This window comes from Nipponia nippon, unplaced genomic scaffold, assembly GCF_047370975.1.
Source record: "Nipponia nippon isolate SJK-2023a ecotype South Korea unplaced genomic scaffold, ASM4737097v1 scaffold_17, whole genome shotgun sequence".
Classification (NCBI taxonomy): Eukaryota; Metazoa; Chordata; class Aves; order Pelecaniformes; family Threskiornithidae; genus Nipponia; species Nipponia nippon.
Window position 1 is genome coordinate 9,542,602 of NW_028262333.1, and position 25,888 is coordinate 9,568,489.

The following is a 25,888-nucleotide window of genomic DNA, read 5'->3' on the forward strand; positions in this document are numbered from 1 at the left end:
CCCAGCTCTGCCTAAGAGAATTAAGAGGTGGACAAGTCTTTACATGGGTATTAAGTCATGTAAAAATTGAATCTCTCTTTTCTGAAAAGATCATTGACTTTTTACATTGAGAGGAAGTTTGGTTGTTTGGGATGCACACAGAATATTCACAAAAATTCATATTCAGACAGCCATATTCATAAAAAGAAGGGGTTCTTTTAACTGAAAATATATTTTCATCTTTTAAATTAAATCTGGTTTATGGGTGATAGGCAGTCACTGCTGTACACTCATATTAACACATTTTCTATGATGATGTTAAAAGGAAAGGAGGAATACACATGCTCTAGGACTGCATCTAGATTTCTAAAATTTTAGACTAAATCAGTAACACGTTTACAGCAATCAGCTCTTTCCTGGAAGGACAGAAGTGTTCTGGTAAACTACAGCTGACACACATAATGAACAATTCAATTTCTTGAAGATTCAATAAATGATAATCTGAAGAGTAAAGTTCCCTGTTGCTGACAGCTGCCAGGTGAGAAAGGGGATTTGTTTTTATTAAAGACAGAGAAAGAACGAATAGGCTTTTATTCACTGGGATCTAAGCAAATGTATGCTGACAAGTTTAACATTTGGGGTTTTTTTTTGTTAATCTTTGAATATTATCTTGTTTAATTTTTTTCTGCAAGGTTATAAAAAGACTCTGCTGCTGACGGTAACAAGTTGCTGTGCACAACAGAGTTTTCAAGCATTTTCCTCTCTCCACTGCCGCGACGCACCAGCCATTCCACAGCGAAGAAATAAAATACCATGATGATGGGCAACTTTGAACTATATTATGCTGTTATTAATGTTAAGTCTGTGACAAATCTATTAAGTCTCATAAAGATCCATAAATGGCTTGCCATTCCATAAGAGCAGACCATGGTCCAGCTACCTTGTGTGCTAATTTATACTCCTTTATATCAGATTTGGTTTCTTTAAGTGTTAAGCCTGCAACTAGAATGATATAAAACTACGTTAGAAAATACACTATGTTCTTCCCATTTCATAAATACTAAAAATCATGTTTATAAAGTTATTCATCTCTAAGAAAGAAGGCAGTTATTTGAGAGTTCAGCAGCAAAGGCTGCTTTTGCACCAATTAAAAAAAACCCAATCAACCAACGCACCACTTCGAAACTCATAATACATAATGCTCAGAAACTGGTACTTCACCCCTTTTACTCAAAATATTGCTGGACACCTGGAAGTTATGAGGTACAGTAATAATTTCTACTTTGCTTCCAGTCTACATTTTTCCTCTGGGTCACTCATGAAACATTTTTAATCCTATAAAAGAGAAACCTAATTCAAGAAGTATTGATTCCAGATATCTTTTTATCTTTCTGACTTCAAGCCCTCTGTCAGCTGGGCTGGTTGCCTGCATAGCTCCAGTGTACATGCAGGTGCACAGCATGATCTCACATGTGCAAAACACTGCCATTACCTTTTTATTTTTATCACCCCAAAAAATTAACTTGGCTGAAACGTCGCCCTTTAAAAAACAATGTAGGTGATGTTTCACAGCCACAGAAATATTTGAAAGAAGGTAAACTTTAAAGGTAGAAGTCACAAAGAAGTCCTAAGTCAGTTCTACTGTATTAGCTGTGAATGAAAGGCAAAATATTGTCTTCTAGATGAATGGAAAACTCAGTTAGTTCTCAATCAACTGTAAATATTAAAATTCTCATATATCTCTTCACAGTCCAGGTATAAATTATGGCTACTTGGCCAAATTCCAGCTTAGTTAATTACAATCTCACATAAAATAATATCCTGTCTAATTTAATTGGAGTATGGCATAATAGGGGATTTATATTAATCAGAAATTTCCTGAATAATAATTCATTTAAGGAGCAATTTTATTACAGACTTCTATCTATTAGTGGAAGTTTTCACTAAAAATGTAAGCTGTAACCACCACCTTATTATATTTTTGCAGTGATCTGTCTTAGGGTTTTATGATTCGCATCACTGTAGTTATCTGAGTTCCTTCTATGTGAAATCAATAGCAATATCAAAGCCCATAACTGGATAATGAAGTTTCTAAAATGACAATAGAGCTGAAATCCTCTTCTCTTACACCTTTATTCTCCTATGCTGTCATTTTAATTTCAGGGTTCTGCTTGTATGGGTTTTTTGATGTTGTTTTTGTTGGTTTCTTTACCACCACGCAAACATTTGTAAAAGAACTTGCAGAATCTGACATCAGATCTGACGCCTGGAACAAGCTGGGATTTTTTGTCATAGAGCTTTTCACAAGTGGATCAAATCCTTAAACATCAACCAAATCATTGCTGAAGCCACCGAGCCTGAGAACAGAGGGTGAGGGGAGAAAGAGTTTAATGGAAGGAGGAGAACAAATATTGATAACACAACACTGGAAATTAGTTCACAGCAGCAAAAGCAATCGTAGAAGAGGCTACCTGGCATCATTGCCCGTGATAGCTGCTTTGTGGCCATGGGTGCTTTCCCATATATTTGTAAAGGTGAGCAGAGCAGCCCTGAGTTTTGTTTTAGGTGTACACTGGCTGTACATTAGAAAAGCTCCACTAACTCCAACAGTGTTACTGACTCCGCTGATGTTACATGTCCCTTTGCATTTAAACACCTCAAAACATTATCACGAGCCCCTGATGTCCACTCTGCTGCTGGGCTGCATATAACACATCTAATACACAAAACTGGGGCTCCAAGCTAAAATTCTGATGTACTTAAGGTTATTATAATTTAATATAACTGGTTAAGAGGCACTCAGCGCTCTTGGGCAGTTTGCTTCCCTGCTGTGCTTGGCACTGCGCACGGCATTCAGCCTGAACTACGCACAAGCCACAAGCTGGGTAACAAAACCCCAGGATTTGTGTGGCTCATAAATAAAAGCAACCCAGAAGAAGCTGCTGCCCCAGACAGTAATGTAACTGCTATGGAAAGTTTAGAGCTCAAACAAAAGCCCAGTGACAGCAGGCAGCAGCACAGAGAGTGCTGGGAGTGGCACGTGTCCCACCCCAGGCACACATCCTCCCCTTTTATTTAATGCTGGCAAAATAAATTTTATCGTAACAAAAAGCTTAGATAATTTCTTCACTGAGGTTAGATGCTGCTTTGACTACACTGACTGCTACCTCCAGCAATAATGCCTGAAATCTCTCTGGGCAGGATTTGATGGCACAGTAATAAAAATGTCTGTGCCCTGTTTATACTTCAGCTTCTTCTCCTGCAACAGAGGTGATGAACAACACATTTGATTTCTCCTAGTATGGAAACACCCTTGCCTGTCATCCCTGTTTGCTCTTGGTTTCTCTCCTCCTGTTTATTGCTGGAAAAGGAGATTCAAAGTTTTCCAGGTATGGCTGGCATTTTCCAGAGGGTTTGCACATCAGCTACCAGCACTTTGGGTCACTGAGATACCTCTGCAATAATTTTTGCATTTCTGCCCACCTCGGGGCATTCAGACCACAGCTCTCCAGTGAATAACCCTGAACATAATTTCTCCATCTTGATTACGCAGCTCAAATGCCCATCTCATTTACACCAAGTGAGACAAGGGGAATCTGGCCCGCAGGGAGCACAGAGCCCTAATTTCTTTTCATTTAGCCTGCAGTCACAAGCCTTCTTTTTCTGTTGAATTATTACTGGATAACATTAAGATGTATGGCCTGCCAAATATGTTTAAATGACTTTTTGGTCCCCATCATCACCAGGAGAAAGCTAACAAGACCTGTCCAATCTATCTAAATAGAGATGGGAGAGAGCTGGGAGGAGACAGTAGCATTTAATGAAGCAGTAAAGAACTAAGGCTTTCAAAAGAGAAGATAGACCCTAAATAAGTGAATATAAAATGATAACAACAGCATGCCTGCCTAATTATCTTTTCACTGTATGCCTGTTCAAAACGGTTGTACATATTTATTTTCTCTGGTTTCTAGGCAGACACAAGCAACCCCTTAGTGACGCAGTCCTCTGACTGAAGCAAGAGCAAAAATATATTAAAAATATAAAAATGCCCAAACAAAGCTGCATAGGCCTACAGGCCACTTGTTATCTGCTGTCAGAGCAGAATGGTTCGCCTAGGATGCGTGATGGAGGATCTGGCAAAAAAAATCCCTCCTCAGCCTCGGGACACGTCATGTCTGCAACACACCCTTCAGGTTTTCACCAGCCCCTTAGCTCGGATGCCCAAGCACAACCAATAAGTATTTATTTTAATTTTGGTAAAATATATATCTTATGTAATGAGTAAGGGCCAGAAAACCTAGATGGGAAAGATACTACATTTTTTGAAGGGATAATGGGCAAAGGGAAACAAAAGATAGAGGAAATACTAATTCTTTAAAGTCTACCATTGTTGCAATTCCTAGAAGTAATGTAATTAAGAAGGAATAGGGAAAACATTCTTTTATTTCCGTATTAGATGTTACTTCAGACAGTTTACACACCCATTGTGTGCGTTCTTTACCAAAACATAGACAGAGACCCAATCTTCAGGAAAGGTAAGCATGTGTAAAATGGATACCTGAAAACAGAAAACAACAGAGAGATGTTTTACCTAAAAATCACTCAAACTGACTGGATTTAGAGGGGAAATAGCTTGACTTCAAGCTGCCAGAACATCCTGCACTCTTATTCAAGTGCCATATTTACCAAAGGAAAAAAAAAAAAAAGAAATAAGAACTGTATTATAGTAATTTCAATTAGTTATGGCAGCCAGACTAAATCTATTTGAAAAGTTCATGGAACCAGATTTCCAACTTTCAGTTTTTTTCTTTCTTTTCTGCACAAGATGATCCTGAAATTGCGAATGTATTGTTACACAGCGCAAGCAGTGAACAAATTAAGAGAACTAAAAAATTTCTTTTGACTTCCAAGAACACAGGATAGCACCTGATTGCAATGTGTAGTTTATCTTAATAGAGCAATACCCAAAGTCAACTGTTTTTCCCTAGTCCAAGTGTTCTATACTCCATAAGAACATAGGAGGACACAGTTCTTGCCCCCAGGATCCTATGATCTGAATGATCTTGCCATGTTATGACACGCACCAATTTAACATAACTACGCTTGTTTTGATTTTTCTACTGCTGTCTTTGAGGAGAGAAAAATATGGAAAACAGCACTGGAAAAAGAAAATAGTTTGAATTGTATTTTTATGCAAATGAAGTAAAGATAAACTCTATGTCCTCTCAACATATTTCCGCTTGCCCATAGATGCAATAAAAAGCAGCCTACTGAAAGCTTTTCATCCCTCCAAGAAAAGAATAGTCTAAAAGAAAAATGAGTACTCTAAACAATTCTAAGCAGTCAATTTGTTAAGCAACCATGCAAGTTACTTCTGCTTGGAGCAACAGAGCAATACCAACAAGAGCTGCAAACTGCCACGTGAGTTGCATCAGGATTAATTATTTTACATTATGATGTCTGGATGTAAGGAGAGCAAAAGAATGAAATGGAATTTAATCTGTTTTTGGACAGCAAGGAAGCTGTTTAAGCTATTGGCTTCCGTAAGTGAACAGACAGCTTAAAGGCAGATCAATCAAGCTGCTTCCTATCGTGCCATACGCTGATTTAACCTCTGAATCTGAGTGCTCAATGATGAACAAAGCAGAGACGAATGGTTTGAAACACAGTTGTTACGAGACATGTTTAAATAGGGTTGAGCAAATTGCTTGAACTGTTATTTTTGAAAATCTTTCATGAAATACAAGCGGATGAGCAGTAGATATCTCATGATTAACTAGCATGTCCTACCACAGAAAGTACAACATGGTCCATAGCTAAGTCGCTTTGCTGTTACTGCTATTACAAATGAATGCAGTAAGAAGGCAACTTACTCAACAACAAACATCTGACTATCTGCTTATGCTTACAAAGGAGGATCTCCATCAGCACTGGAAATGAAGCAGCTTTGCTTTATCCAGCACCAGCCCAAGGTGGGTTGACTTTGGTATCTAAGATGACGTGAGCTTCCAAGGATGCTCTCTGCCTGTGGGAGGTTCAGCAGGGCTTTCTCCTAAGCGTGTTCCCCTATGTGTCTCCAGGCAGCCAGCTCATTCTCCAGTGTTTCCCTCAGCTGGGGAAAATGATAATTTTTGTTTCCTTTTCAGTTGTTTTTTAATAAGATTTGGCATATTTAAAACTTTTGCCTCTCATAAAACGTGACTGAAACCAGTAGATAGGCCCAACAATTTGGGGGGGGGGGGGGGGGAGATGAAGCAAACAGATACTTGCCAAATGCATGAAAACAATCAATATTGAAATACTGCCATCAGATCCCAGACTGAACCTTTCCAGACAGCCCAGCAAGTTTGAGACAAGGGCTCCTCCGTGCCCTCCTGCAGGAGAGCTTGCTTAGAAAAAATCTTTTCATATGTTCTTATTTGCTGTTTCCAGTCAAGTAATATGATGGGAAAAGACCCATTGTTTGCACTGCCCTGACAAGGCTAGTGATATAAAGGAACATTGCTGCTTTTTAAAAAAATCCCTACAAGGGAACTGACAGGTGGTTCACTTCTATAAATTCAGGTTCACTGATTTAAGGACATAGCCTTGGAGCACAGACAGTACTGCATTCCCTTACTATTTTCTACAAGAGACGTTATTTTTCTGGGAGACAGTCAGGCTGTACAGTCCCATATTCTGCAGGGCAGAGTTACTCAATTCAGCCTCGGAGGTTTTTTCAAGAATCCTTTCTTCATCTTCTCCTGCCACTGTTAGAGTAGATTTAGCTGCAGAAGAGGCTAACACAGCTGTTCCCAGATAGCCACAAATATTACCCTGCAACAGCCTGGGGGGAACCAGTTAACTCTTTAGTGGCTGCAGTCAGCTGCCAGATGTGCCCAGAGCAAGCCTCACCGGTGAAGTACGGCTCTGGTCCAACACAGTCTTGGGCAGTTGTGGAAACTAGGATCTGCCTCTTTGCCTTCCTCCGCATGGCCATCCTCTCACCGTTCCCATCCCTGTCCTGCATGGTTCCCCCCACCCACTCCTGCCGGTGGATGTCTGGAGGCAGCAGCCCCCGTGTCCCCCTCAACTCTCCTAATCAGAGACGCGTGCCCTAACTCTTGGTGTCCACCACCCAGGACCAAACGCTGCTTATCTTCCTGCACACTCAGGAAGACGGTAATAAACTTCATCTGTTCCCCACAGCATAAGAGCTGCTGCATACCCAATACATGGTGAATGACTTATTCTTTTCTATAAAAATGAAACAATATCTTCTCTTGGAAAAACTTTCTTTTGTGGTCCAGGGTCCTCTAACTTTTATGACCACAATTAGGCTGTGTTTATATATTGCAATGAGATGATGGCATTTAAATCGTAGGAAAATCGGGCACCTCTGTCCTATGGTTTCTTTCTCTTTCTGGCAAAAGGGGGACTTTGAAAGAAACCACCTATAGCAAACAGATTGCTTTTAAAAATCCAGAGCATGATCCTTTAGCTGCTTTGTAAATCACTCCTCAACATTACAGTCATCTTGGCTTTAAAGTTACTCCAGTCCTTGTGTGTGATACACAAGGGTGGCTGTCTCAGACTGCGCTTGGTACACTTCAGAGAAAGATAAATAGTGGCTGGTGGCAGCGATTCCCCTGGACCCCCGGCTCACACAAGCAGCTCATCGGGTGGTGACGAGTGAGTGGCGACGGCAAGGTCATATTCTGGGGAAAAGTCACTCTGAGGCATGCTGAAAATGAAGTAAAGGTAAAGTTTTCTTCAAAAGTTTCCACCTGAACTAGAAGGCAGTTGTTTTTTTTTTTCTAAGAGGGGAAAAAAAAAGCGACGTTCAACATGAAAACCCTTTGCAGCAGCGAGCAGCAATGTCATCGTAATGGGATCTGTGTTTGCAGGGGCCATGGCCGGCCCCGAGGATGTCCCATCACAAAAGGAGCACCCTGAGTGGGCCTGGCAAAGCTCTGCCGCACTCGACACAAAGCTATGGGCATCTTCAGGCACTGGCCCTGCTGCAGCTCTGATGGGAGAGCCCTAATAACCACCCATTCGGTGCTGGCTGTAGGAAAAGGGTCTTAAAAGACGCAAAGTATATAGAAAAGTGCAACCCTGGAGAGTGGAAAAAGCAAAAAGCTGAACACTATTAAAAACCAACCAAACAAACAAACCAAAAAACCCAAAACAAAGCCCACAACAAACACTTTTCTGAAAACTGACAGCTTCAGTAAGACCGACATGGCACCCAAACCCTTCCCATCGGCCAGCGCCTGCTCTGCCGTCCTGCGACACACCACCACAACGAGAAGCGCAGGGAGAAGCCTGAATCCCGCTCAATGGAGATTTCGATTTCTCGCAATTTTAGGCAAGCATTAGACTCACTTGAAAGGCAAACCTTGTGTAAGTAGCTATGACAGAGACGTCATCAGTCCCTTTGTTAAATGTAGTAAAAAAAAATAAAAATTGAAAAAGTGTTCACAAGATGATGATGACCAACAAATTTATTGGGTAGTGTAACAAAAGATCCCCAGTCACAATTTGCAGGCAATTTTAGAAATTAAATCTTAATAATAGAAAAAATTGCAGGAAAGTTACCTATGTAGGTCTTCTATTTCCAGCAGTTCTTTAAACTCATTTTGATGTGTTTGCTCTACAAACTGAGACACAAACCAATTTCTTCAGATGATGGGTAAAACCCAAGGAAATTTCCTGTCATTTTGATTTAACTAAAACCCTGCGATCTGACACGATTGTGATGTTGACATTCTAACACTGTTCAAGCATACCAAATTGTGAATACTTTTTCTAATATATGGATGATTCTCTCCTTCGCCCTGTAAAGGACATGTAGTCTGCCAAGGAAACATCACTCCCATAGCTACAGCTCATGCAAATTAATATTCTGATAAGAAAGACCCCATTACTTGGCAGGGGCATTTCCACACAGCTACCACCAGTCTCCAGCCAGCACTGGACACGCTACCAATTTGATGAGCAGTTATAAGAAAATTACATCATGTGAAATCTGAGTGTAGTTCTTGATTTACTGCCCACCAAGTTAAGAGAAGAAACTTGTGAAGCATTACCATGGCATGGAGATGTTGTCCATCCACTGGAACATGGACACCTCCTGTCAATATCCCTTTTTAGAAACAGCAGAACTTGCAACACCTAATCCACTCTGACAGAGTCACACCGTTATTTCCACATCTCCACCTGCTATAACATAAGGAACTAATGCTGATGTGGACGTGTCTAAGTTTGTAGCACAGGAATGAGTAAACTTGCAACCTTTTTCATGTATTGTACCAATGCGTTTCTTTCTGCTCTGGAGAGAACAGGGACATTGGAGACTGCCCGCGACCAGAGGAGGAGGAAGACATGGCAAGTCCTGCAACAGATACGGTTAGGAAGGGTTTAAATGGTGAAGAAATGGTTTCTCTCTTACTCTGGTTAGAAACAGATCTGTGAGATAAGAGACATAAATTACCCTTGAATTGTCCAGATTTTCAGTGTCTGTGAATTGGAGATGCTACAGCCCCTGACAGCTGAGACGCATCTGCTACTGACACAGAATAATTTCTAAGCATCAAAAAAAGTCTTCAAAACATCTCTTAGACACTGATAGTCAAATTTTTCAAGAGGTATGCAAGGAGGAAGCCTAGAAATCCCTTAATTTGCCAAAATGAGAGCTGTCCATGTTCCTCCTGTGTCTGCATTTGAAAACCTTTCCTCTTATTTCCCCCAGAGTAGAAAGAGGCAAAAATGATGAAAAAAAGATTAAAAAAACCTGAGTTAATTGAGAAGAGAAAGCCAGCCAAGCAAAGCGTTGAGGTGGAGAGGAAGGTTGCAGCCGCCTGCGTGGGCAGCCACCTTCCCGTGCCCCCAGGCAGCGGCAAGCGAGGCCACTGCAAGCCGGGGAGGCAGTAGCAGAGCTGCGGTATGCAATGAAACGGCATGAGGGCTCCTTGTTATTGTACTTTATTAGCCTGCTGAAGGCAGGGAGGGATAAAAAACATAAATGAGCGGTTTCTGTTACTCCTCGTGCTGTTTTCCCACCAGGGCTGTCATTGGTTTATTTATTTATTTATAAGGTGGGCTGCCCCAATGAGAGATGCCTTGGCAATTTTATGGAGTGGGCAGAAGAAATGGATCGGAAGGAGGTTTCTCAGCACCTGAGACCGCAAATATTTATAGATAGGTGTGTTGTGACACATGAGCAATTCCACTGAAAGTAAATGAGCTTTTCAAAAATGATTAAAGTTACAGGTGTACGCAAGGGGAATTAGATAGCCAGAGGCCATACCAGCTTAAGCCTGGTAGAGGCAAATACCATCAGAGTATGCAGAATTTGCATTTCATATACAAACTTGATACAAGAGATAATAGATTTACAAGAAATAACACACTTCAAAGTTGGCCACTGCTGGATTTGCTGGAGACTGAGCGCTGGGCACATCAGCTGGGTGCACAGCGCAGCCCCCGCGTAACTGGGGGCTCACCTGCGCTCCCGACAGCGAAACCACCCAGACAACCAATTAAATAACACTCCAGCACAGCAAAATCATCTTACTTAGTTTGACTCATTATTAGGTAATTCTTCACAAGGTAATTGTAAGAGAAACAGTAACGGTCAGATAACACTTCTACTATCTTGATACTGCTGTTATGACACCTATAACATTTATTTGGCTACTGGCAGAGCCCAGCATCCGTCATCTCCACCGCATTGAACCAAACCTCTTATTTCAAGTGACTTAAAATGGTTTTCATCTGACAACTTTTGAAGCCGATTTGAAATTAGTTGGGCCTCTCAATCCAGCTCCTATGGGGCATCGTCCACGAAAACTAATAACAACAACAACAACAATAACGATAGGAAACCAAACATCCCCACAAGAAGTATAACTGCTTCATCAGATATTTCAACCTCTTCTATGAACAACTTGTATCTAATCCTCAGAGTAAATTATCCAGCACACTGACAACAGGCACGTAATGAAATTGCTTTGCCACTGGCCCTGTTGGTTTCTTCAAGGTTTCTTTTATTATAGGAAATTAGTGGATCAATTGACCCTTATTGAAACACTTTTTGTTTCATGGGCAGAAGAATGCTTGCAAAGCCTGATGGAAGATCTGCAACTTAGAGAGTCACCACATGGGAGGATTAAAGTGATGGCTCAGGATGATGTGGCACCAAGTGCCCCAGCTTTCCTTTTCCCTTCCCTCTCGCTTGCTCCTTAAAGGAAATTGCACCTGCCAAGTCTTCCCTTGCCTAATGTTTAACAAAAGGAAAGCTGATCAATGATTGCTCGGAGCTGCTGGTCTTCTCCCAGGAGCCAGAAGAATGAAGCTAACCTGCCACTCTTTTTTCACTTTTTAAAGCTCTTGGACACATGATGCCTATTGCAGGGAAAATCTTTTATTCCCCAACGTCCTCTGTTAAAAAGCTCTTACAGAAAAGGAATCCAACAGTTCATTACTTCTATCTGCTCAACATACTTTTGACATAATTGTATTAGTGCCTTGTTGCAGGGCTTGAGAAGTGAAATCTGAAAAGCAGCTTTTTGCCATTGGTTTATTTATTTGCTGAAGCCCTGTATGTGCACGAGAATACAAACCATATTATTTGCAGTTCATATAATTTGTTTAATGCATTATGTTCAAGAGGCCACCTGTGCTAATGCAGCAAAAGAGTAAGTGGGTTACTCTCACTCTATTTAAGAAAGGAGAAAACTATTTTCTGAGCCAAATCGCTCCAGTCAATGCACCAGCTTTCACCAAATTCAAGTCAGCGAGGGTGTAGGGTAAGGGAAACGTGGAAGGGGAGAGCAGGAGGAGACACCAGTGGTGCTCACCTGGATGGCAGCAGCTGAGTTTGTTCTTTATGTCCTCAGCACCCCTCTCCTTCACGGGAGCCTGATAACCCTGGAGGGGTGCTTTCCTCTCTGGAGGAGTCAGTGCATTAGCAGCCCCTCCAGCGCCCACAGGTTTGTATTTCTGCCGTGTCAGTGTGTTTCGCTGTTGCCATGAAACTCCTGTCTGGCAAAGAAAATGCATTTCCATTGTCTTTGAAAGCTATTTGACTTAGTGGGTGCCCACGTAGCACTGCAAGATGAATGCATGCTATGTCCATTATAAATTGCTTTCATCTTCCATTCAGCTGTAGTCACTGGATGTCAATGTATTAATTACAATCCACGGTGCCTGTTCATCACATTACACTGAAGTATTCAATAAATACCAATTAACATATTGGAGTCTTTCCATGAATGTATCTTGCCTGACTTGAAGTGAATGGGTTCATAAAAATACATCTTAAAACAAAATAAGGAGGATAATAGCAATTCTGTAACAAATTTAGACTCATATACATCTCGTATTTTAGCAGATGATTGGTTAGTAAACTGCATTAACAGCAAAACAACTCTATTAGCACTGCCAGAAGATGCATTACACCTCACAGCGGACTCCAAACCAGTCTACCTAGGAGAAACGCATGTATTTTTCATGGTTTATATTGCACTGAATATAGACTAACGGTAAAAATAAACCAATAATAATTAGTGTTAAAATAAGTGGAGATGCGCTCTCTAAAACAGTCAGAACACATGCTCATTTTATACCTTCTTTAGCCCATAAATTACCAAATGGGCTTGCCTCCATGGCTGGAGATTATTTCAGCGGCTACCACAGTGTTAGATGAATTAAAGGCGGACAGTGCAGACTTTTATGCTGTTTACTGCAGAAAGATCTAGCACAGAGCTCTTTTTGTTGCTACAATAAACTGCAGTCCCCTGAAGAGAAAAGATTGAAGCCAACAGCCTCTGATATCAGTAATGACCAAATGCAACCAGATGTTATCACTGCTTCTGAAACAACTTTGCCTCCAGGTCCTACAGGATTATAAACCCTATCTAGTGATGCTTGCATATCAGCTACAGATGTCAGGACTGCCATGCTCTTGTTCTGGTTTTTAGGGCAGAAAAAGGAGGTTTGGTTCCATTTGGTTTGGTCTGTTCATGAATCTGGGTTGCCCTGCTGCAGGAAGCTGTGCAGGACGGGAAGGTCCATGCCTGCCACCCCAGCCAAGGTGTCTTCAACAGGCAACCACAGTCTTTCGCTGCAGGACTAGCATATTAAAGAAAAACACATTAGCATTCCTAAGAATAGTAAAGACATGAGATACATAAGAAACAAGATTTGTTAGTGCTGATGCAGCAGGACCTCCCAGCCTAAGTTAGGAGAGGATGGAGAAGTTGGCAGGTGTCAGCCAGGCAACGCTGATTCCCATCCTGCCAATCAGACCCTACTGGATGGGTCATTTTTAACTTCATTGCTGTAAACTGTAGGAAATTATAACTTTACATGTGGATTTACACCCACAAATGAGTAATCACCCTCTAGAGGAACCCTCTCCCGGGCATGTAAAACACCAGGTTTTGGGGAAGATGCTGAGCAGCAGGTGACACAGCACACCATTCTCCAGTTTCATCGAAGAAGCATTAGCAAATGTTTTTCCTCCAGCGCCCAATTTTGTTAAGGGCATTCAAGAGGGCTGTGCTAATGGAGATAGATTAGATATCCAGAACAATATTAAGCCTGGACAGGCAGTAGTAGTGCTGCGTTTCCTCTAATCAGATTGCTAAGGGCTCCCTACACAGGTCCTGAATTCTCATGGCAAAAATGATATATTTTTCCCCCCTCCCGCCAGCAATGGGCTCTTTTTTTGATCAATAGCCTTTCGGAGGTGAGCAGAATATAAAAGAGAGACAGTTGTGCAGCAAAATTTTTAGGATTTTTAACTGCAAGAGCTATCAATTAATAGTTGTGAGACTGTGTATTAAAAATATGCATATAGTGCCTTTGCTGTAAAAATCAAACAGTGCAGTGGCACTGCCTGAACTCAGCTGATACAGGGTCATAACTGGCAATGGCTCTTGGGTTTTCAGAGACCAGGGTCAAACTAATTTGGCTTTTTTTTGCTTCCACATGTGAACAGCAGGACAGCAAACCAGGCTGCAGGTACAACTCCACTTCAGGGTAGCACTGAACACTGGGGAATGCTGTATTTGCTCCACAATTAAAATGAAGTATGAATGACATGGAGAATCAGATCACAGAGCCAGACAGGAGAACAAACCACAGGAAAAGTCTATCTGGGCAGCGTCTTTCAGGAAAAACTTCACAACCAGTCTCTACGTGAAAGCAATTTTGGCAGCAGCTCCATCAGACTGGAGCCCTGCACTGAAACTACATGAAATCAGGCTGTGGGAAAACCCCGTGAAACACAGTTCATGTTGAAATACAGCCTGAAAGTGCATTTTGAATGTTACCCTGGTCTTTCAAGCGCTCAATTCTCCCATTTAATTTCATATTTAAAAGGTGTATAAGCCTTACGAAATTATGAAATGATATTTTTATTCTCTCTTTTCACCCTGCTCCTTTTTTGGTGCTTTGCTTTAAAATTACTGTCATTCCCACTCCCTCTTCTTCCCCCTTCAGCACTGCATCACCACTCCAGCAGTTTTTGGGGCTGTGATGCACCATGCTGCAAACTAATGCCAGGTTTCAGCTGCCCCCAGTGCAGGACACTGCAGGACACTGCTCCCTTCAGTGTCCAGGGGGGTACCCGTGACCTTTTCTAACACATTATTCAGGTTTGCATGGTGAACAGAATGACAAATAAATAGAAAAAAGCCGCATATACTTAGCACGTTTCTTTTTGGTAAATCACGGTCTCAAATTACTTCTCTAAGCAGCAAGTTTCTAATAATGCTGCTGGGATGTCAGTGCATGGATTGTGGTGGAAGATACAGGATCTAAGTGTGGCTTAAAGTATGAGTTCAGTGGGACCTGTACTTACTGGTTTGCAGAAAGAGAAACAAAAAATCTGCAGATGTGTTTTATATACTGCAGAGAGAAAATACGACAGCAGAAGCGGTGCTTTGGAGGCACGGCAGGCCTGAGCTCTGAGTTATTTATTTCCATTGATGGCTCTTGATATTCTTTCTGAAGTTTTGATCATCAAGAAACTTGAGCATGAGCTTTTTATGATGGTGCTAAAGACAGACATTGGCAACAGCTGAAGTTCACCTCAAATCCTGTTGCCACTGAAGCATCTCCAAAGCTTTTTTACTTTTCTGTATAGGCTAGCACCTTTTTTTATTCTTTTTGGAAGTATTAAAGCAGAACCAACCTTTGAGTTCAGCTTATTCCATTTCCTACTGCTATTTTTTTCAGTTTCTATCTGGACATCCTGGATTTGTCAAGGAGATTTTCTCCTGTGAAGAACATGAAATAAAAACATCTCAGCTGTGGCTCTACATAAATCGTATCATTGCACTGGGGATAGGTATTATACTTGGTAATTTTCTGATGGCTGCTCTGGCATTTTGATTAAAAAATTAGCACTGCAGCTTTGTAGTGCTATACAGTATCATTAAAGGACGTGCTAAATGAACTAAGAACTGGCTGACGGACAGATCTCAAAAAGCATTTCTCAGAGGGGACCACTCAAACAGGGCTCTCTCTAGCGGCGCCACATGAAGAGTCATCCAAAGCCCAAGTCTGTTCAACATCTCCATCGAGATCTGGAATGAACACAGAAATCCCAGCTGACATTATAGACACCAGAGAGTTGATGGAATGGAAGGCAGGACTGGTGTACTGAGCTTTTTGGGTTGGCTAGCAAGCTGCACCCATGCACAATAAAATATTTTAATATAACCACATAGACAATTATATATAACACATTGACCACATGTCCAGGACGAGGAATGCAGGACAGAATGATAAAATGAAAACCAGACGAGGTAACTAATCCTGCCCCCACCTTTAGCAGCGAAAAGGGCCAGTAAGTGACAAAACACACGACAGCGGCCAAAAACCAGTGCGATCCCTGCCTGGATGGTGGGGAAGGGTGATACAGGCATGGGGGAGATTCTACCCTCTGCACTGATGCTGGTTGTACTGAACCTAAAAAGTGCCATGAACTACCTAAGACAAATACAACGTGAATCAGGAGCAGTAGTTGCAGTAGACGTATCTGAGGCAGATGTTAGGCAGACTTTTTCTGATACATTAAGGAACATTTTTGGCCTTAAAAGCTATCCATCTGCTAAACTGGTAGAAGAAAAGATGAATAGCATGTAGGTGGAGAAGCGATTCAAAGCATCCATGAGATGCCTGAAAGGGCAAAGAGAGAGAACCTTCACAGCAGCTTTCCTTAGATGAAGGCAGATTTTGAAAGAAAAATATAGCTGTAGCAATCCCCCACTAGGAAAAACAAGTAGAGAAAACAAGAAACAAGAGGAAAACAGCGGCTAAGATCTTCCAGTCTGTACATAATAAAACAAGATCTAGGAAAGCCTGCCCAGGATGCTACCATATCACGCCTTTGACTTCATGTAAAGTCTTAGCATTTTAACTATGATTTTCTCCATTTTTAGTGAAAAGACATTTTTGCGTCATGACTACGCTGTATTTGCTTCACAAATTCCTCAGAAAGACAGACTTTAATTGAAAAAAAAAGTAAAGGCAACGCAGAAAGTTTGGATCTGGTTTTCAGAAATAGCATCTGCTTTTGCACAGCCAGAACGAAGCCCTAGGAAAGCCTGCAATTCCACACTCCCAGCTCATTGAAAAAGCAGATTATACTTTTTAGATCTCTACCTATGTGATCTGAAGGTGCACATGTATGTCTAGGACTGTCAGCCATTTTATGATCTCACCAAAATTTGTATTTGCTGTTCACTAATGTAATTTTGTGTCTGCAAGCAACCAAAAATACTATTATTTGTGTTTGGGAAATAGCTTCAGTGAACATTGCCAGTATGGATCAAATAATTTTTTGAGAAATGGTATTTGCCTGGTTTTATGCGCCAGTGAGTCACTCATAAGTACTTATAAATATTTAAATATTCTACTCCTGCAAGAGAGTGTGTAGACATTTGATATGGTTTGTACTACATCACCTCTGAAGCACTACTCCACATTGCAAATTCTTCCTTTAAAACCAAGATTAACAAATCAATGCACCCTGAAAAGCATTTTAAAATCACCAGTACATTGTATTCTAGTGAGTTTTCTTTGCAATTTGTAGACAACAGATTTCCAATAGCAACTTGTAATTAGTTCATTTTCTCTTCTTCGGTTGTTACATATTAAGCCTGTTGACATTTTGCAGATGGTATCTTTTGAAATGAGAGGTATTTGAAAAAACTACTAGGTTTGGCAATTCACGCTCGAGTGCACCAGTTCCGATGTGCAACTGATACCTGCCCAGAAAGAAACAGCAAAACCAGTGTCAGATACTCTCTCTGCCTTCTCCTGAAAAAAACCTGGACAGCAATTCTTGACCAAAAAGCATGAAATCGCAATAATTTTAACCATGTCTACCTTTGCCATTAATTCTGCCAAAATTTTATTTCAGGAGACTCTGTTAATTCAAATCATAATGCCAAAATGTATAAACTAAGCAGAGTACAGCAAACCTGGTTAGATGAATTCATCTCTGACCTCAACATGGAAACATTCTCTTTTTTAGCCTAAGACAAAACCATGTCCCTCTTTCCACTGTTAACGATGCATCCACATGCAACGATCTCAACATTCTTAGTTTTTCCTCTGGCACCATATTTTAACATTTGAAGCATTTTTGCTTAGAATAAATGTCTTTCTTGCTACAAATTAATTCTGGTGGTTTTTTTTTTTCCTCTGAGAAAATACCTTTTACTTTGTTCAGAATGCAGCAAAACAATTGAGAACACACACCAAAACCTGACTCTGACAGCTGTTTTGTGGAACTGCAAACAATGCAGGGCACTTTGCTGGAGCTCAATGACAGATTTGAGACTCAAAGCTCAGAACTGAAGATTTTCACAATGAGAAGAGCTTTAAAAGAGAGCGAAAAAGAAATCATCTTCTTTGCAGAATGTGTTTCTTTGATAGCAAGGGAGAAAAAAAAAGGAAAATCAAAGCAAGAAGATTTTCCACATTCAAAAATTACCTGCCCATTAAAATGGAGTAAGGATGAACTCACTTAGATATTCCCAGCTGAGGCATCCCACCAGTCAAAAACTACATTTTCAGGTGCAACAGGATCATTCCTAGTGCTCAAGCCAGCCATCTTGCACTCCATTTATGAGTGAGGCAAGGAGTTAGGTGCTTCTGAAGATGATCTAAAAAGTCGGAACTTATTGAGCAGGGAGATCCTGAGAGCTGATCAAAGACACCCCTGACCACAACCATGTGCCTGGAGCACAGGCATCAGCCCACGCACAGAGGGCCCCTGAGCACTGGTTTCTGTATCTCCACTTCGCTAAGCTGCTGCATCCACCTACACCAACACTGCTGGCTTGGTCCTAATAAAGCCTAAAAACCCAGTGCAGGATCACAGCTCGGCTGTGGAAACACTGGTTACTAAATGCTGTTGCAGTGACTTGAATGCTTGTTGTTTTTACCCATCATCTCTGCTCAGCCACTCTGCACTTGCTACAGAAATCAGCTAAATAGTTTTAAATTTCTGCTTTTTGCTTGATTTTTAGTTTTTAGTTTTGTTTTTGCTAAAGATTGCACTAGTAAATTCATCATTCCAGAAAATGCCCAGTAAGTTGCCTTTATCCTCAGTAACATGGCTGCACATCATTCCTCAAGGCAAGCAGGAATCGGTTGCTTTGGCCAACTGAAGGAAACCTCATTTCTTTCCTGAGTTAGTTCACATCACCTTTAACACTGCCTCAAACCAAAAGGAGAGGCCAGCGCTCCCCTGCTTGCTAAGACGTGTTTGAAGTTTAGTTATCACATAGCTCACAGGAGAAGCAAATCAATGTTGGTAAGCTAATGAATTATTTCCAAGTTTGTACCAGTATCTGCTGCAATATGAAAGAAAAATCACATACCAGGGAGACTGCAGCTGAAGAGGCAGAGCATGGTGCACAAACTGTCAATATTTTAGGACTATGATTTGATCCTGTGGATAACTGTTGCTACGACATTGCTTAAGAGAACACCTCAAGCAAAACACTTTATCTCACAATATAGTTGTCCAATATAATTAACTGGGTTTGACCAATCTAGCTGGAAGGTAGCAGTAACAAATACCTAACCCTATGTGCCATGCCATTGAGAACAGCTTTGTAAAGATGTGAGTAAACACTTCATCTGAACATGGAATTTACAGATGCAATTTCTGCTGGAACAGCTGGCTCGCCAGGTGTACATGGAGTACATATATTACAGACATATTTTTCCAAATACGAGCGTTCATTTTCCTCACACAGAATTTATCACCTTCCTTAAGATGAGATGTCTATCAAGAATAGTTACACTTCTGAAAGCTTCCCTCCTCACTCAACAACCCCCTCTCCCACTTGACCCAAGAGCCCCTTTTTAGGTTTTGTTCCCTCTTCCTCAAAGTAGAGCTCAGCTTTTCCCCGGGAAGCATCAATCTCCACGCTTTTGGGACAGTTATAAAGCCCTGTCCTAAAGCAGTTTCCAGCAAATCAGAAATATGCACACCTCAAAAATAAATCTGTTTTATACTCCGCACTTCTAATGACCCTCTGGAGGATGCCTGGAGGGGCCAGGGATGGACAGCTCACTCCTCTCCACTGTGCAGTTGCATTACCTGGCAGGGAATACAGCTGCCGGAGATGCTGCTTCTCTGCCTTGCAGTGATTTATCCAACTCCCATGCCCAGCCCAGCCTCCCGATTCTTTTTTTCACCCAGTTCATTCAAATTCACCCTTCTCTGTGTTTTCCCACTCGCCAGCTGCAATGCTGGGAAAGCCCCAGGACACGGGTCCACGCCATGGGCTGATATCACCCACCCTCCCCAGCTGTTATCCAGCATTTCCCTGACCTCCCACTGCAAGCGTATCTATCCCATTTTCATATTTCTCCATCGTGCTTTTTTGATAAATATTAAGGACAGGTAAAAAAGGAAAATCTGACCTAAAACAGAATCAGGGAAGAAAGCAAACTCCTTTTCAAGAGTATGAACAGCATTATAAGAGGAAGTTTAAGAGAAGAGCACATTGACCCTGCAGCCTCTTCTGCATTCATTCCTACATGAAATGTGCTCCTTCTAAACACTATTTGTGTTCTTTAGGTGCTAACATATCCGCAGATGATAACATATCTCTCACCTTAGAGAAACAGCAATTTTCTGTCTACATGTAACATATATGCATAAATGCTTGGGAAATAACAACTGGACTGAAAAATAACAACTCAGTATTTTTCTTTCAAACTGCCTTTGCGTTTTTTTTTGGTCCAGATATGACATCAAGGATCTCAAAATACCACTTCAGAAACCATGTGACACAGAAGCCATCAAGGGCCACACTGGGAAGCGCAGGGCACACAAGGCGACCTCGGTGTGCCAGGACAGCGTCGAGATGGGGAAATTATCTTGGGGTATAATTTCTAACCTGACCTAGTGAAATACTGGTCTTTTATATGCAACCTCAGTTGCTTTCTACACCCAGTGTGGCCTACTGGGAAGAGCTGCTGTGGGGTAGCACAGATGCTTGCAAAAGGTCTTTTCCGTGCTTTCAAAAATGTAATGAAATGCAAAAGCAAGCTGTGAGAAGTGGATGTTGGTTAGGAGAGCACTCTAATTGGCAATGAGCTAGAATTTAAGGGGATTTTATCGTAGGGTTAATAACCTATTAGCTAAACAATGTTGACAAGATAAAGCTATTTTGATGGAATGCATGTTTTCCCTCTTTGACATATTTGTATTACAAATTGACCTGTCCACATTGATGATAGTATAGATCTAGAAGATTACACTCATTTTTTTTCTTCAGCTAGGCTTTCACATCTGCCAACCTGCTGCTTTCCCATTAGGGAAGACAACAGGAATGCCAAAAGTGACATGCCTAATTCTAATGACCTCCAGTCAGATACGGTTCCAGAAGTTATATCCAAAAATCACTCGTCTGAGCATATTTAAAATATGACTCAGCTGGGTGATGTGCTTGCCAATTCACCAGACTATCTCTATGCAGATTAATTAGATGCATGCTCTGCTTTAGCTCTAATGACAACTAAGCCTTTCATTTATTACTCATTTATTGAATCTTTGTGACAATATAAATAAAAGACAACAGACAGATATACTTGCTAGTACTCCCTCTATTTTTGGAATGTGAAAATCTCGAGATCATCATATAAAAATGAATTTTTTTTTTTTAAACCATGGTCTGGAGCCTGCTTATCTAGTAGAATTTATTAATGAGAAATTAGAAGATACCTACAAGTTGTACTTGCCAGAGCTGCCAGGAGAGCATTTCATCCGTCTCATATGTTATTTATGTATGATTCAGGTGATTCGAAAAGTGATACTTTAATCCTGTGTTAACAGAGATATCTAATCATCCCCATACACAAAAGCAAATTCCTAAAAGGTGTATTCTTGGGATTCAGGAACAAAAGAACTTTCAGAAAATCAGAAGAAAGATGACACATTAGACAGGGTTAGTAGGAGGGCTACTATTTCTGTCCATAGTCCGAAACTGTGCATTAGACGTGTATGCAAATGATTAGCAATGATCATTAAAACCAGCACTTATTGGTAAAACCACATTTCAAAAAAGATAAGAGATTGGATTCTTCTCATCCATGCACTTTTCATCATTTACAGCTGATCAACATGGATGGGGATCAAAAATGCCCTTTGAATCTCTGCAGGTCTTGAAAAGAGATGATGGGTCAAGAGAAAGCAAGACACACACATGGAGTGAAACAAAGAGACTGTTTTGTGGCTCTGTAAGTTACAGAAAGGCCATGAGACTCTTTAAAATGAAATGCAACTTCTAAAGCAGCACAAGAATAACAAATTGGAAAGCTCTGCATATTATCAAGGTCGTTTTCAAACCTTTCCAACACTGCGACACTATACCAGAGCACGGTGCACCAAAACAGATGTAACAGAGTTTTTGAGAGGATAAATTAGATTGAGACTTTCTGATGTCACTGAATTCTGGTAATTATGTTCGTGGGCTTGCTGAGCAGCCATCCCTGCAGCCTGCTGCCAGCATGCAAAAATGAGTGGCTTGGGTGAATTTCAAGCAACAAAAGGATCACCCTAATGGGCCACAAATATGAAAAATGTGCGGGATGTTGTACTTTTAAACTACTGTTGCAAGCCAAATTCTGGCTCATAATGAAGCACAAATTTCATAAACACTTAAAAGACTGTGAACAAAAGTGTGCGCTCAAGACAAGTGTTTGAAGTATTTTTGAGATGTTTTTCCTACATTGTGTAATAAAGGAAAAAGATATACTTTCCCCAAGCACTGAAGTTCGCTTACAGAGTCCCCAAAATTTCTGAAGTCGCAAGCAATAAACTTTGTTTTTAAATTAAAAACTGATGAGCCATTAACCGCTCTTGATAAAAGTGGAGATGATGGGAAAATTGAAAATGAAGACTAAATCTGATTTTCAGCTTCAGATGGAGAGCAATTCTCTTCATATACAAAATCCTTTTGATAGATACTCATTGTTACGCCTTGGGCTTTGTTACAATATTTTTGCAGTTTATCGATTACTATCTCTGTTCATTGGCTAATATTTTGTACTTGTCTTATTTTCATTGCCTACTTAAAATTCACTGAACCAAAAACTCATACAAATGACTCTTGGAATTTAGCTTTGAGTTGCTGTGACTTTGAGAACCCATTGATCCAAATATGCTCCCAAATAACTGCGTGTCAAGCCTTTATAGCTGGGTTAATTCACTTTATGGCCTTCTTAATGTATAAGGTTTTATGTTTTACTGTATATCTGCTGGTTTGAGTGTGCTCTGTTGAATTAAATGCATATGCTGTTCAAACAGGTCCAAGGTGACAACTGGGGCTTATTTTAAAGCACTTTAAACATTATTATCCAAAGTTGGCTTTTTTTTTTAATGAAAAGCCAGAAGTCAAGAAAACAGAAACCACTCTCTTTAGAAAACAGGATCTTTGGCAAAAATAGAGGTTCTGCATTAGCATCGTGGCTTGCCAAAGCGCATCAATGAGGAATATGCTGGTGGGGGGCAAGTGGTGACTCTCATGCACACCAAGCTTTTTCCACTGAACAGGCACTGGAGCAGGGTGACCTAGTTTAGAAAGTGAAATCAAGAGGTACCGAAATGACTTTGCCTTTAAAACACCATATGCAAAGATTTGAGAATTCAGCTTAAGAGGTAACCAGCTTGTTATTGGCCTTTTGCCTGCACTTAACAGTTCAACGGCTGAATCCTAGTTTTGTTTAAAGAGCACTAACAATGTCTTTGGTGAACCACATACAAGTACTCTGTAGCACACTATCCTGACTGTTGCAACCCCCCTCCCCCATTTTCTGTCTGTCTTTTTTAGTATCCCAAAGGGACAGGCATCAATAAAACTTTTTATCATCCAGGTGAAGGAGACAACGTGGGCCTTTTCCAGGGAAGGACTTCAAAGAATGCTTAACTTAAAGCATGAACATAAAGTTATGCAGATAAATAGGATAACACAAGTACTTATTTTTTCACATTGTTGAAGTGATCTAAGGGTCCTTGCAAATGGCACTGAGATATGTATCGAGATTGCGCACCATAATCCACTTACTAAGACGGAAACAAAATGCAGAAAACATCATTTCCAGGCAGAATATTCAGTAAAACACCTTCCCCACAGCAAACTAACTTACATTGCCACAAGACATTTGGACAGGTTTCAACCCTGTTTCCTCAGGGTTACTTAGAAACCACATAACTGAGGTCTACAAGACCTGGCTGTTCACCAACATCTCTCCATTGCCATCAACAAGAAGCCATCAACAAGAAGCACAACAAAATACACAAGAAAACAATAAGGCCCACACACCTTTACCAACCTCTTAGCTAGTGCTTATCCTTTGGAACACAGTAACCTTTAGAAGTAAGCCTTCCACAGTATTTTCATGGCATTAAATACAAAAAGGGATTATCTTTGCTGACCGTGTCTGGGAAGACAACATTGCCATCACAGATATTCAGATGCTTTCAACACCCAGGACAGACAAAAGCATTGGGACTCACGGAAGGCTGTATAGAGCTCCTGCAGGGTCAAGCGTCCGTCGTTGTTGTAATCGTCAAACCGGAGAAGGTCTTCTAGTGTACAATCCAATAAATCATCTTCCAGGTCCTCCTTCTTCATTAGCTGTAGCAAAGAGAATAGGCAATCTTGAACATAATGTAAAACTACAGGCTGTCTTAGCTCACCCAGCAGATTTTCCATTAAATGACCTTTGGGGAGATATATGTAGATATATTGTATCTATCGTTATGTATTTGCTTTGTATCAAGATACAGCCGATACTTGCATTCCTGCAGCAATTCATGGCCCATGGACTGGTGAAGGTGAGGACCCTCTTCCTTCAGCAGCAGAAATGCATTTTCACTTTGCAAAGGTATTGGAAAATACATATTCAACAGGGAAAAAGGGAAGTCTGTCTTTCTTCTCCTCTGTAGCTAAGGGCAAAATTGTATTCCTTGCTTTTAGGACTAGAATGGGCAAGAGTGGATGGTGTATTCAACACTAACGTGTTTTTCCAACCCCAATGGTTTGTTTCTTATGTATTCCAAACATTTCACACATTCTACATTAAAAATGAAGAGAGCTTTAGAAGTCATACATCCAAGTTAGCAAAGAGCCAAAATCAGACCTAAGCATAATGAAAATGTTAGGTTCTCTGAATTTATTGTGGAACATGAAGAAAGCTGCTGAAATGTTGCATTTTCTGGGCAGGAAAGCTTTCTGCTGTAGTCCAGGGACTCTTTTATTTACTATTCTAGTCTTGGCCCATTATATTGAAGCAATTTAAAGTAATAATGCTAAAAAAATGACCCTTCACCTAGCAAGTAAAAATGTTCAATAAAAGTGAGATCAACCATAACTTCCAAGATCAATCTTCTAAAGATGGAAATTTCCCTTTATCTACCTTTGTATTGAAAATTGATTAACTTTTCATAAGACTGACAAGTTTTTACTAGTCCTTTTGATTTAATGTCAGAAAAAAAATCCAACACAAAACACTTCAGCTGCAACAAATCCAGTAGATTTATGAATCTGACTTTAAAATACATTAATTTTTAAAATGGAAATAACATTCCAATTACCCCTGTTGTTAATAGCCCTGCGTATCCACGGCTGCAAAACTACACGGGCATTTCACACTGCTGGGTCCGGAGGGAAACTATTCGATAGGGTCTGCCAGCAGCCAGGAGACAAAGCAGCTCTAAATAGAGGGGAATGGGCCATCTGCTGCCATCTTTTTGCTCAAAACAATTCTGTCATGGAGCACAAACAAGTGGGCAAAGATCCTCGCCATCTCCCAGTGCCAGGTGCTGCCCCAATGCAGGGCTGCCCTCTCTGGAGGGACTCCGCTTCTAGTTTCTCCTTTGGGGTGAATCCCTCTGCAATGAGCCTCCTAAAGATCCCCTGTCAGGTCTTAAAAATGACTTTTTTCTGCAGCACTGCACGTTACCTGCCTCGATTTTTTCCTTGCAGACAAGGTTATAGTGCTCGAGAGACTATTTTTCTTTTAAATAAAACAAAGAAAATGCACAGCAGCAGCTCATCCAGCAGCCAAGGAGAACGAGATCCCACTGCACCATGTTCATTTCAGCTGCCTCTACCCACGGGCAATGAAATTCCCATCTTTGGGGGAATTTTAAAGTTGCAGAGAGCTTCAAATTAAAGAGCCAACACAAATCACTCACAAATCTACCTAACAAGGCAAGAAAAGGTCTGTTAAGACTGTAACATGGAAAATTAAAAATTGCTCATTACCTAAAAAAAAAAAATCCATTGAAAATTGAGTGAATAAACTAGTCATGTAAGAGCACATGAAAATCATCTTGTTAGAGCTAAAAAGAATAATAAAGCACTGAAATGCTGCACAAACT

The 25,888-nt window shown here is 40.7% G+C and overlaps 1 protein-coding gene across 5 annotated transcripts in view; it reads right to left on the bottom strand.

Moving 5' to 3' along the window:
• The window catches only part of FSTL4 (follistatin like 4), a 240,666-nt gene that overhangs the window by 83,804 nt on the left and 130,974 nt on the right, over nucleotides 1–25,888 (bottom strand). For all 5 annotated transcript variants that reach the window (XM_087754170.1, XM_087754171.1, XM_087754169.1 and 2 more), the window contains one exon: nucleotides 24,020–24,140. In XM_087754170.1, coding sequence (XP_087610296.1) covers nucleotides 24,020–24,140 — 121 coding nt within the window. The remainder of the gene's footprint in view (nucleotides 1–24,019; nucleotides 24,141–25,888) is intronic.